Source organism: Coturnix japonica, chromosome 4 (assembly GCF_001577835.2).
Source record: "Coturnix japonica isolate 7356 chromosome 4, Coturnix japonica 2.1, whole genome shotgun sequence".
NCBI lineage: Eukaryota > Metazoa > Chordata > Aves > Galliformes > Phasianidae > Coturnix > Coturnix japonica.
The window spans coordinates 52,692,478-52,705,646 of NC_029519.1; the positions used below are offsets into that span (position 1 = coordinate 52,692,478).

General features: G+C 40.3%; 1 protein-coding gene across 2 annotated transcripts in view; it reads right to left on the reverse strand.

Moving 5' to 3' along the window:
* Positions 1–13,169, reverse strand: part of UNC5C (unc-5 netrin receptor C) — a 234,020-nt gene that overhangs the window by 28,700 nt on the left and 192,151 nt on the right. The window contains exon 8 of one of the 2 annotated variants that reach the window (XM_015862012.2): positions 701–757. The exons of the other annotated variant lie outside the window; for it this stretch is intronic. Coding sequence (XP_015717498.1) covers positions 701–757 — 57 coding nt within the window. The remainder of the gene's footprint in view (positions 1–700; positions 758–13,169) is intronic. 2 annotated transcript variants of the gene reach the window in all.

A 13,169-nucleotide genomic window follows, 5' to 3' on the forward strand; every position in this document is an offset into this window, starting at 1 on the left:
ACTAATTCCAGGGTAATCTCCAGCATCGTTATCGACTAGACTTTTTTTTTCCAAAAGGTCTGAAAACATGATCAAAATTTGATGTATTTCTACATAGTGAAAAATCCCAGTAGCAGAGACAATGCAAAAAAGAAAATGAAAAATCAAATCAGACCATTTTAGCAGCCCATTTCTGTTAATTTAAAACATGTGAAATCACTTTTATTTCATTTTTTGCTCCCCACCTTTTAGTCATTTAAGCTAAGCTGCCCTCCAGCACAGAGGTGAGAGCTGGCAGATGTTGAAAAGGACTGATCAAAGTCCATCAGCCTCTGGCTATGAAACTTGCAACGTGCCAGCCTCAAAACAGCAGGACTTACATCCCCAGCGGTTCAGGAAGCAGATCTCTGAGTTACAGCTCAATGCAAAGTTATCCCTCCACCACATTTCCTCCAATTGCTAAGGAAGCACTAACGAGAGAGAGGGTTCATTCTCTCCATTTTCTGCATTTGATGCAGCTTCTTCTCCCATATTCCCTACGTAGAAGGGCTGTGATCAGTCTGTGTCAGCCCACTGATAGGGAAACCACTGTCAAGCAGGCAGCTTCATTTGCGCAATCCCTCTTTGCCTAGGCACACAGAGCTGGCATAATACTAAAGCTTGACCCCAGGAACAGCATTGCATTAGAGTCCAGGAACATAAAATAAAACATTAAACTTACAAGAAAATCCATATTCATTCTGGGTTCTCTGTTCAGTTGAAATAGGATAAATGAAACCTTAAAAAGAAAGAAATTAAACAAAAATGGGAACAAAATCAAATTAATGAGGAGAACAAAAAAAAGGAAGCATGAAAAATGGTTTAATTAAAAAAAAAAAAAAAGGAAAAAGAAAAAAAAAAGGAAAATAAATTGATGGCACTTTAGAATTCCGATACAGCACAGAATTATGATTTTGCATCCTCTGTCTCCTCCAGAGCCTTACTAAGAATTACTAAGCAGGCAGATTGAATTTCTAAGCCAAAATCGGTCTCGAGTCACTAACTTTGGAGTGCTTAAAGTCTTTCTTTTATTGAGCATAAACTCTAATGGATCTAATTTATTTCAGACATCAAGGGTCATTAGCATACGGAAAGTCTTTTTTCCATATCCCTGCCATATGCTTTAATTCCCAGGACATGTTCGGTGAGGCTCTAAACAGTTTTTTTATTTAATTATAGTAGCTTGCTGTTGATCTAATAGAGCTAAAGGAGACCTGTCGTCACCGGTCAGAGGTTAAATACCCATTTGCTGAGCAGAGTCCATACAGAAAGCCCTCTTTCTGGATTTCCATGGAATTATTTTATCCTGTCTTTAATATGCGTTCAATAGGAATTCCTCAGGGAGCAAAGAATTTGTCAGCAAACAGGAAACTGAGTGGCTTCTCTTCAGAATTATTAAAAAATCAATAAGGCCCCTGGGGTCATAGCATTATTTATTTGAAATCTTTGCAAGCCCTGTATATCGACAAAATGATAACACAATTTACAGTTATATTTCAGAACGGCTAAATAAGAGAGATCGTTTCTTTAGTCTCTTCTTTCTGCAGCTTGTACAGAGAAGCACACTGAGGCTGTTTGGCTTTACAGAAGATCAATGAAGTTGCTGAATACCTCTCAGCCCCCTTCCATTCACATGGGGAGCAAAGGAAAGGCTCTGAGTCCCATCCTTTTGGAGAGGGAAATCACAAACCAAAGGTAAGTCACTGCCATGGATGGAATCAAGGTGGGTGCCTGGGAAAGGGTCCCCATATTCCTTCTTTTGAAAGGAATCTCACAGCTCTCTCCATCTCCCCCATGCCTTGGGGCACACTGTGGGGAGCTTGCACATCTGGGTTGCTACAGATGAAACAAAACTGGACTCCTGGTGCGTGCCTAATGTACAGGACCACATTACAGGCAGATCAGAGTAATAATCTCCAGCTCCCAGAAATGCTGAGATCGGTTCTCAGCATCTGTTGAGCTTTGCATATCTCATCCTACCTTGCTGTGCCGCTTGCTAATGAAGATACAGTCTGTCCCAATTGCACATATAGACATACCTCCCCACAAAGTTTCCAGACATTAACTATTACATAAATGCTACCTCAACTGAAATACCAGAACAAGAAGAGGTGCTTTCTGATGATGATGGCTTTTTTTTCTGAGACATTATAGGATAGACTATACTGTCTGTAATATCTACTTAAAACTTTATCTCACCGCAACGATTCCAGACTTACAATTGCTTTTAGAAATATTATGTTCTCACACTCATTTATTTGGTCTGTTGAGGCAAGCTCATCTACATGTACTCTCAGCATGCACACTCAATCTTTTGTAATAACTGCTTCCCACTTCTATCAGTGTGCTCGAGGCATTGGCCATAAAAAGTCAGGCAGGCAACTTCTGAGGGCTTGAGTGAGTGCTCAGTAAGTTGGAGCATGAATTTACAGTGAGCTGGTTATCCCCCAATTACTCCCCAGGTGAATGCCGAGGTGCATATTTAGTCCACCTAAATTCCAGCTGTTTCAGCTATAACATTATGGACAATATTTCCTATGGCAAGATGTCCCTGGAGAGCAGGGGGCAGCCAGGAGAAATACAAGGTAAAAAACAAGGCTGAATTTAGGCTTTCTGCTTCTCCAAATGCTCTTCAGCCTCATAGTCAAATCTGCTGGGAGATCCCTGCATTTCTTGTGCCCCATTGAGTACTTTTGGGGGTGCTGGCATAGGGTAGAATACCTGAATCAGGTCTTCATCACCTAAACTTGTGCAAAGCTTGCACTCCTTTGTGCAAAGCCACAAAGGTCATTCCCCTTTCCTTCAGCTGTTCTTCAGCTGGCAGGTTTGGCATTTGAGGCTGCATGCCATTCCTGCCACACAGGTAATGATTTGATATCTGCCACTCAGAGGGCACAAAAAATGGCACTGCCTGAATTAGCTTTGAGTTTACTGACAGCCTTTTCTATTCCCAACAAAGTAGAAATCCAAGTTCAAATCTTCTCAGTAAAGTAACCAATTGTGGTCTCAAAATACACTGAAAGAAGCAGCAAACTCTTCCTAGACCTTGTTTGTCACAAATACTTACCTGCCTCTTACAATTTTGCATAGATTCTCATACTGATAACTACAGAGAACAGCCTTGAAGCAGCCAATGATTGATACCTTCACTAGAAATGCTTTGTGTCTATATTGAAAGCACAGCTAATACAAAGATGAGGAAAAGATGAGGAAAATTTTTATAACCATTTTTCTTACACAGTGATATACTTTGCAAATGGCATTTAATTTTACCCTCCTGTGTGTGCCACTACTGAACTGAGTGGCAACACTTTCTGAGCAAACCTTTGCAGCTGGAAAAATATGTGTTCTATATAGAAGAAAGAAGGGGACGAAGTGGAAGGGCTAAGGGCATGAGATGCCATGCTGAGCTTTTAGTTGTGGGCATACCAATTTTTTACCAGGTGCCAATAGTCATGCCTGAGCACGCTGGCCATGGATAGATAAATGGACATCTATGCTGAGGACTAGGAAGTGCACAGTCCTGGTCAAGGAGACAGCACTGCACAAGCTAGGCTGTGGTGGCCATAAGACCTCCCCTGGATGAAGCAAGAGGACTCCTCACCTCAGGCTGGTTATTAAGCAACCCAGCCAAGCTGGGCTGTGCCAGCAGTCTGCTGAACAGCGCATCAAATGCCAGCTCCATTTGTGCTTGCAAATTAAGCACAATTGTAGGAGATGACTCAAACATGGCAACTATAGGCACCCTTTGCCATTTAGGCAGGAGCTTCTAGAATAAAACATTTTTTAAGCTCTCCTTTGTCATGAAAGAGTGTTCTAAAAGGGATGGGGCCTTGCCATGGCAATGGAATGCTTGAGGCTGCACATAGCAGTGCTGGCTACACAGAAGCCTGGTCCATGGCCATGCTCCCAGAATCACAGCACAGGCGCTGCTTTAGAAAGTAGGCTTTCATGCCAGTCCCTCTGATGACACCTTCAAACAATGAGAAAGGATGTTTTCATTGGATAATGATGCAAACCTGCTGGGATTAGTACCTGTAATAATGAAGAATGACTCCCCTCCTCTCTTCAAAGTAACCACAGTGAATTGACATCTTTTTCTTTTCTTTTTTTCTTCCCTGTATCAACATCATTGCTTGGCATATACCTCAGGGACTTCTACCAGAATCATCAAATTTTTTAACAAGGGTAGATGTAGAAAGGTGCTATTGGCTTTGACTCTAGGAAGGCTGCTGAGGCTGCTGACTCACACGCAGAGCTGCTGGCTTCACAGTGAGCTACTTGCTTTGAGAAAAATAATTTAAGCTCCTTCCTACAGCTTGTTGAGAAATGTGCATTTTCAAAGCAGCTTTTGATGTTTTGTTGTGTAACTTACTGCTGGACAAATAAAATAGTAATAAACATACTTTACACTTGCATAGTCCCTTCTGTTCGAGGATCTCAGCAGCTTACCAACACTGGCTATTTATTTCCCTCATTTTACAAGTACCTCACTCTATGTCATACCTGGAGAATCAGTGGGAGGCTTGGATTAAGCACAGAAATTTCACCAATGTAATTGCACATTAAATATATTATGAAAAAGTCTTTAATTAAGTGGATGTTTCTCCATGCGTTCTACTTCATATTCCACTTTAAGCTTGTAAATACATGGTTTTTTTCCCCTGTAAAAGTGCTTCTATTAAAATGTAAAGTGTAAAAGGTAGACTTTTAAAATTACATAGGCACAAATGCTTTGTACAAATACAGATATGTCATTATAAAGATGCATTTCCTAGGCATTGGCTATTTACTTTCCATAAAGAATATCTAGAGCAATTTAAGCACCTTTATACAATGTAATATGCTGAAAGGGTGAATATGTCAAAGGTCAGAGGACTGGAAAGAAAAACCAGTCTAACATTGGTACACAGAAAAGCCTTCAATGGGCTTTTTATCAATTTAGTTTAACTCAATTTCTGTACCAGTCACACTTACAATGCTTTGGGAAATTGAGTCCATTTAACTAAATAGATTTTGAAGCTCATTTAATTAGTTTGGTGCTATTTGCAAACACAAATGATCCCTAACCATTGGGAGCCCAGCCAGAGCATTCTGGTTCCACATGCCTTGCTCTGACCTTCTGGAAATCCATTTGTGCCAGTAACCACAGGAGACTCAAAGGCATGTCACTGGAGTCAAATATCTGAATGTGTGGGATCACCTGGCTTAGACGGTTGTCTGTGACATAGCAGAACATCTCTTTTTACAGCAAGTATTCAGCTGCTGCAATTTGCCTCAGGAGAAACCTGTCTGCCAAGGGATGGGGTAGGAATGAAGATCCTCAGACCTATGACAGATAGTAATTCTGCAGAGATTATGGTGCTCATTCCTCTGAGTTAGAAGCTGAAACAGATTGTCATAAAAAAAGCCACCAAAGCAACTTTTCTGAGCTATTTCCACCTCTTGTCCCCAGGGATGAATATACCTCTCAAAATGTTAATGAGCATATATACACATACATACTACACAAAATGGAAATTCAGTGTCCTGAAATCCTGTGTCTGATTTTACATTGTAAGCTCTTTAAAGACAACTTTACTCCTTGTGGTGTACAGAAGGCTATGGCTTCACACAGAGAGAATTTTGTAACTGCCTCCCCTTTTTGATCCCTAATAGATTTTACAAGGTTTGTAGTCATATTGAAACTGTATTATTGTTTCATTTTTTAGCACATTACAATAATGTTATATTCTGTTACTTGCAGAAAATAAAATATCAACATAAGAAAGAAAGGGGAAAACAAAGCCTTTTCCATTTGTATTTTCTTCAGCTGCTTACTTCAATACTTTCTCTTTCCTGCAGGTAACTATGCAAGATGGTGGAGCAGCTGAAGGTGATCTTTCTGGGCACATTGATACTTATCCAGTTCAGGTCATATTTACAAAAACATTTACAATTATCCTACAAAGAAACTGCTTTATGCCATTAGCTGCTGAGGTCACAGCTAATGGCACATATTTTGAGACTGTATCAAGGTTAGTGAGATTTTGAGACATGCACATGCATTTAATAAAGTGAAGATTGCATAAAGTACATCATAACTGCTTGTTTCTTTAATGCATAATATTTTAATCTGGCATCACTTGCTCCTAATCTATAAATGCTCTTTACTTTCTCTTCTGCACAGTGCTTTTAAAAGGAGCTGGGGTCACGTAATTATGTGGCCCTTTTGAAAGCCTAGCCACATGATGTGTCCCCATATCATCCTGTTGCAATGAACATGACAGGTTGAGCATGATATACAGTAATAGCCCATTTTCCCCTTTTGGTTCCAAAGTCAATGCCCTTAAATTGCATATAAAAAAAGAAGAGGGCACTCATTCAACTGATGCTTTTCTTTCTCTACTTTGATGGTTTTATCCAGTGTAGTGACAGTGAAGTTGTAATAACCTCTTGGTGGCAACAGGCTCTGAAGTACAGAGCTGTAAAAGATGAATAGAGACTAATTCTCAAATGTAGAGGCCTAAAATGTGACTGAAGCAGTTCTTAGACAATTTAAAGTAGGTAGGTGGTGCACAGTGACACGAGATTTTACAAGAACAACTCTTTGCTCTCACCGTGTGTATGTATGTACATATGCTAGATGAGTTCAAATATTTGATAAATCAAGGCCAGCAAGCTAGTAATTTTTTTTTCCCATGTCAGTCCCAAATAACAGGCATCTGACTAGTTCTGTTCTTAATTCTGAAGGTGAGATCTTTCGTTGGTAATTCAGTATCTTCCTCTTTCTCCAGCTCCAGACGCTCAGAATTGCTTGCCAAGTTTGTTGTTTTTAGAAAAAAAATCTTTAAAATAAACAGAATGTGAAAATGCTCAAAGCTTTCAAGTGATGATGTTAACTCAGATGCAACTACATAGGTCTCCATATACTCCCTGTCATGGAAAAGCAGTCACTTTCACAAGGAGAAGGACATTAGGAGATTTAAATTGACTTATAGGAGTTTTGAATTTCTCCCTCCAGTGCCCATTGGCCATGGCCGCACAAGCTGCTGGTAGTTCTTTCTCTGTGAGGGAGCAAAGTTAAGGGTACAAATATAACCTCAGAGTAAATCCCATATTCCTACTGTTTAGGACTAAACCTCCATGCTCACTTAACATGTTTCTAATACAGATTTAATAGAGAAGAAATAATAACAGTAATCCTTGGATTGCAGTTGCTGCTAATTGTTTTTCTCCCCTGCTATTTTGCAGAAACTCCAGCATATAAACAAGAAAATGTCATCTCTAATTTATGGTTGATAAAAAAAAACGAAAAAAAGGGGGGGTGGAGGGGGATAGTGCATAATAAAGTTCCCAGAGCTGCAAAAATATGTCAGGCAGAATGTGTTGAGCTTCTTCTATTTGCTTTCTCAAAGAAAGACCTTCAAGTCTGCAGCAAGTATGCTGAAGGTCAGATATGATATCAGGTATCTTGGAGATAATGCACAGTAATTTATTTTCCTGTTAAAGGACTAATTATTGGCAAGTTCAGGGTGGGCTAATAAATAAGAAGCTCGAGGTTTTGTAACTGATTATTTACTTGGGTGTTATCTCAGATCTTTCCTGAGTGTATAGGTTAAATGGGGAGTCTCTCTCATTTCTGTCCTTGAACAAGAGGGTATGATATTCTATAATTAAGATTGAAACTGTAGTTTCATTTTAAATTAGATTCCTGACTTTTGCTAACACTGTTAGAAAGGTCTTGCCTTAGTTTAAACATGCATGTCAGCTACATGGGGTGGGAGAATATGGAGGAATAGGATAACTTGTTGCTACAATTTGATTTGGATTAGAAGAGGCAATTCTGACATTATGCAATCTTTTAAAGTTAAGGACTTTGACCTTTTAGCTAAATCTTGTGCCAGTGTTTAATATCTTACAAGCACGTAACCTTAATGCTGGGTTTCTTACAGATGTTTGACAGCAAAAGTAAACACACGTCTAGCACTGCAATTTGTTAGTTTGTGTATTCGCAAATTCAACATTTGCAGTGCCTGAATAGATTTCCTGGGGTTTGCTTTGTTTTGCAGCTGGCCCACAGCAAGTGAGTTACAGGGAGAGATGAAACAAGAACAGGAGCTGGCACTGAAGAGGGAATGCATGGCAAGCAACTTCGTAACAGAAAACACAGTTAGAATGCATCCAGAGGCTGAAAGAGCTGGAAAAAAGGCTTGTGAGAAGCAGGAGGTGCCTGAATGGATGTTCAGTGATGTACCAAAATCCTTGGCAGGTCTATAAGCTCACAAGTAAGGTAATATATTCTCTGGCTTATTTTTCAAAACAGCCTAGAGATCTTAGAGTGCCCACCTTTCATTAAAATTAATAGGGAGGGGGCTTTTTCTGAAGTGACGGGTGGAAAAAAGCAGTTTCAGTGTTCCAGGCTCTGCTTATAAATCTGCACTTTTGTTTTATACTGAGAGCTTTCATCTGCTTTGAGTAGGAGCTTTGTTAGGCACGAACTCTAACTAGGCAGTTGCAGAGGACCCACCGGAGTGTGGACGCTCCTTGGCTAGGGATTTCTCATGTTGCTACAATAAAAATAAATAAGAGTTGTAACTCTGAGATGTGTGCATAAATTCCCTTAGCTGCCACATCATTACATAGTAGTGGGGTTAAAAATAAAATATCACAACTCTTTAGTCATCTCAAATAACAATAGTGCAGAAAACTTCCTCTAGGAACAGACGAGATGTGTTCTTCAAATGAATAACCACCCCCCCCCCCCGCAAGGGCTCGGTGCAACTGGCCAGGTGGATATATCATTACACCAACTGACTGAACATATTGTAAGTTCCCTCTTGACCCACATGCTCTTAATAAAAGGTTTTATTTCATTCCTTTGCACACATAGGCTTCTGTTGCAATCTCCCTTGAGAGAGCTTTGCTTACCTCCTGGAGCCTGAAAAACATTCCCCTGCTTTTTGCACACTAATCTGCTCTGGAAGACCAGAAGTCCTCATCAGACTTCTCTGCTCTGTAATTCCTTGCTGAATGCCGGCTTTCAAAACAAGCCAAAAAGGGAAACAAATGCTTATCCCATCAGAAAGTTCTGGCATATTACATTAAACAAACAGGGCACGTGCAGTACACATACATTCCAGGGAGAAACAGTATCAGGTTAGCCTTCCTTTCTACATGAGATCTGTATACAAACAGCACAGGGCTGGAAAAGGGCCATAGTTAACAGTTTAGTGAACCAGCAGGACAAACTTTATTTCCTTCATAAGCTTAGGTCACTGTGGCTGCAAGAAGCAATTTTATGAACTTAAATCTGACTTTCATACAAGGATTTTGAAGAGTTTGGCAACTATAGAAGCAACACATTGATTCACTCTCAACTAGCAGGGGGCCGTTTTAACAAGAAATGGATATACAGTTCTGGTAATAACATCTTCTCCATTGCATAGCTGGCTATTTCTCAAGTTGTGTATTCAACTAGTTTTCTGTGCACATAAGTTATGTGGTTCACTTATAGTATAGTAGTGACCAGGGAGCTGGTCTAGTGATGCCCTTAGTGGCAGGTGAGGATTTTTTGATTATTTTCTACCATTCTCTAAGTGATAGCAGCCTGCCTCAGTCTTCTCATGCTAATTTATTTAAAGGAATAAAGGAAAAGTCCACAATGGATCTGATTATGCTTGACCCAAGGAAATTTCCTTTTAGATTACTTTCTCTTGACTATGTTGGTGCCAACTTGCCTATAAATAAGCATGATCTCAGAATTTCAGATTTCAGAAAAGACATGCTTTACCAGCATGAACAGGCACCCATGCTCATGTTTACACACTTTCTGAGCTCATTTATTGAAGCTAGGGATAAAACAGACCTGAACATTGCCACCTGAGATCGTCAGCCAACAGGACACAGATAAAACAATTTGAGCATGGACACATTCAAGATTCTTCACCAAGAGAGGGTGGTTGAGCATGGAACATGGCATAAAACTAGCCAGAGTTCAAAGAGTATCTGAACAACACTCTCAGACATACGGTCTGATTTTTGGTTGGTGCTGTATGGAACCAGGAGATGGACTCAATGATCCTTCTGGGTCCTTTCCGGCTTGGCTTATTCTATGATTCTAAGCTTGATACAGCATCTAATATTTTTGACCTTATGTTTGAAATAGCAAGAAGACAGTTGCACATCACCACTCATGCAGAAAGCCTCCAGCCAACAGTTAACTCACTTTATAGGGTGTCCACCTCTTCCTGGCCATCAACAGCAATTTATGCAGAATGCAAAGCCAAATTTGGGCAACCAGATACTTTCCAGTATCACACATATACCTTCCCACCACTGGGCACAGCAAAGCACTTCACACTGTACTTTTCTCTAAAGCTTTTTGTGATTCCATCATCAAATTTCTGCTGGAGTGTGAGGCGGTGGTGCAGCATTGTGATTGCTTGGTGTCCACGCAGAACACCCACAAAAGTCATTAAGTGGGATGAGGGGAGGGCTAATTGCAGTGTTTCAGCTTATAGCGATCCCCTGTGAGATGCAGTGTGTGCCTTTAAAAGCATACCTCATTGCACCAAAGTATTTACTGCAGTTCTCGTACTTCAAATGGGAAATAATGCAACTATAGAGGCAGTAACGCAACTAGTGTGGGTGGTAACCATCCAATTCCTCTTACACTACACCATATTTTGTTCCAGAAGATCATATTAATGCTGTTATGGGAATTACAAAATTGTTTTAACGGGACCTGCTAGGCAATATTGTGCATGGGGAAACTTAAAATAGTAATGACCGCCCTGAATTGTCACTGCAGCTACTTTTCTTCTTCAGCTCAGCCTTCTGCCTCTCTGCAGGCTTTCTAGTTTAATGACTGTTCATCCTTTCATGTTAACAGAAAAATACTAACTACCGAATAAGAGAGTGTATGTGTGTACTAGCAAGATCATTAGTCTGAATAAATGTGACAGCAGAGTTGCACAAGAAATGCCACAGTTAGCGGTAAGCACAAACTGCAGCTTTGGGTGCAAAATACTGTAATTACAAGGGATGGAGAGAGCTCCACAGTTTTTATCCCCACAGAAATCAATACTGGTGCAGACTGCTGCTCTTTGCTGGAGCAGGGGCAGTCTGATGAAAGAGCTTATTGATTTATCCAGCTGATGCTACTGTAGTGAATAATAGACTGAAAGAAAAAGAGCTTGCAAATTAGACTCATTCAACTCAACATCTTCCAGGATACCTTTTATACACAACTATATAGAGATATATGTTTACAAGTGGGTTTTTGTCAAAGCAACAGCCTCATGGCAAGAGGGGCCCATCCAGTAGCTCTTTGATTGTAGCTGCTCACACAGTGCAGGCACTGAGGTCTGCCTTTGAGCAGGAAGCACCAGAAAACCCAGAAACTAGATCTGGCCATGGGATAGGCAAGCAGCCGGCCAATGCAGCCTCCTGGAGAGCTGACATGGAGGGCACGCGGTTGCAACGCTAAGTGGCACCCACCAGCATGACAGCTTTGAGGTCTCTGGTAGGTTCAGATGTTCCCAGGCAGGGGAAATGCCAGCTCTGGGCTGGCCCTCACCAGTCTTGTGTGTGGTATTTTAGGAATGAAGAGGTCCATGTTACTTTCCTTACTTATGGGCAGATCTGCTATGGATCTAGGCTCACATCAGTGAAAATATAAAAGAGGTAGAATGGCTTTGCATAAACTGCAAGGATGAGAAAAAGAAAGAGAGAACAGTAGGCACATTGCCATAATGTGCAGCAAATCAATCTTCCCAGCAGTGATGGATCTGGAAGCAGCACTGTAGGTTTTACAGGTGTATGAAGCCCCAGGAGTATAAAGACACCACTAAAACACTGCCATTAAATTCCAGCACTGAAGGATGATCATGGCCCCTGGAGCCAAGTGGGTCAATATGTGACTGAATATTTTTCATTACCATTTTTATATACATATATATGAAGCAGAGTAAGATCCACAATAACCTCACATTCTCTCCCACTGAAAACTTCTGCTTTATACTCAGCATCCACTTTCACAAATAAAATGCAATATACCTTCAACAGATAAATGAGATCCCTATAGGGCTTTTATTCTGCTGTACTATTATATCTATTCTTCTACCAGATTTCTGCTTAAATGGCTCTCTTTATGCACATACACAAAGATGACATACACCTGTCTAAATATAAACTGATAGTAAAGAGCTCTTCTGTAGAGGGGATGTATTTTTTCTTCCTAATTTACCATAATGACTTATTCATACCACAGGAGCTAGAGGTGTGTTAGCTTTTCCACTATGATAGTCACAAAGATGTTTTACAATAAAACAGGGAAAAAAATCCAGCCATGTCTTTGGAAAATAAAAAGCAAAAAGCTCTGAATCTTACTTTTCTATATGCCTGTTAAAAACAAATATTGGAGGACTACATTTTTTATGCTGTTGACATTGAATAATAGCTTTTCACATGATGAATGTGCTGGTGTAAGTTACACTGGGGAAGTGTTTTTGGTAAATCTTGGTATCTTGGGGCAAATTACTGACATAGAGTATCACAAGAGGTTGCTGCCAGGACAGTAGCCACCTACTCAGGAAGTAGACCTATTAGTTTAATGGTGTTACTTACATGACTTTGGGACTATTTTGGTCACTAGTCATCTGCCAGAGAGAACAAAAATTCCTGACTCTTTTTGCATTAGAAAACTCCAAGCATATCATGATCTGGACTCATAGATCCTGGATGGTCACCACCACAGCTTTCTAGGAAATGAAGAGCTGAGGCTCAACAGAGAAGGAAGAAATGTCACATATTCTTCAGAAGAGAGTCTAGTATACTCAGGTTATTCTAACAAAATGCAAAGAGAAGTTTCAACACACCAGCAGAATGAAGACTTCATTTTTAAGAATGAATGAAAAAGACATAGAAGACATTGCTTGCAAAAAAGTCAGAATCGCAGTACAAGCCTGCTCTTCCTTTCACCTCAGCCCTATTGGTCCCTAAGACAGGACCACAGCATGGATGGACACAGACTGAACAGACCTCAGCACTAGAGCAGACCTTCATGACACTACTGCATAAGTTAAATGAAGGCTGTATAAGTAACAGCTGTCAGGAGATATATGATGACAAGATCTCTTGCAGCCTTTTTTATGGTACATCTTTCCTGG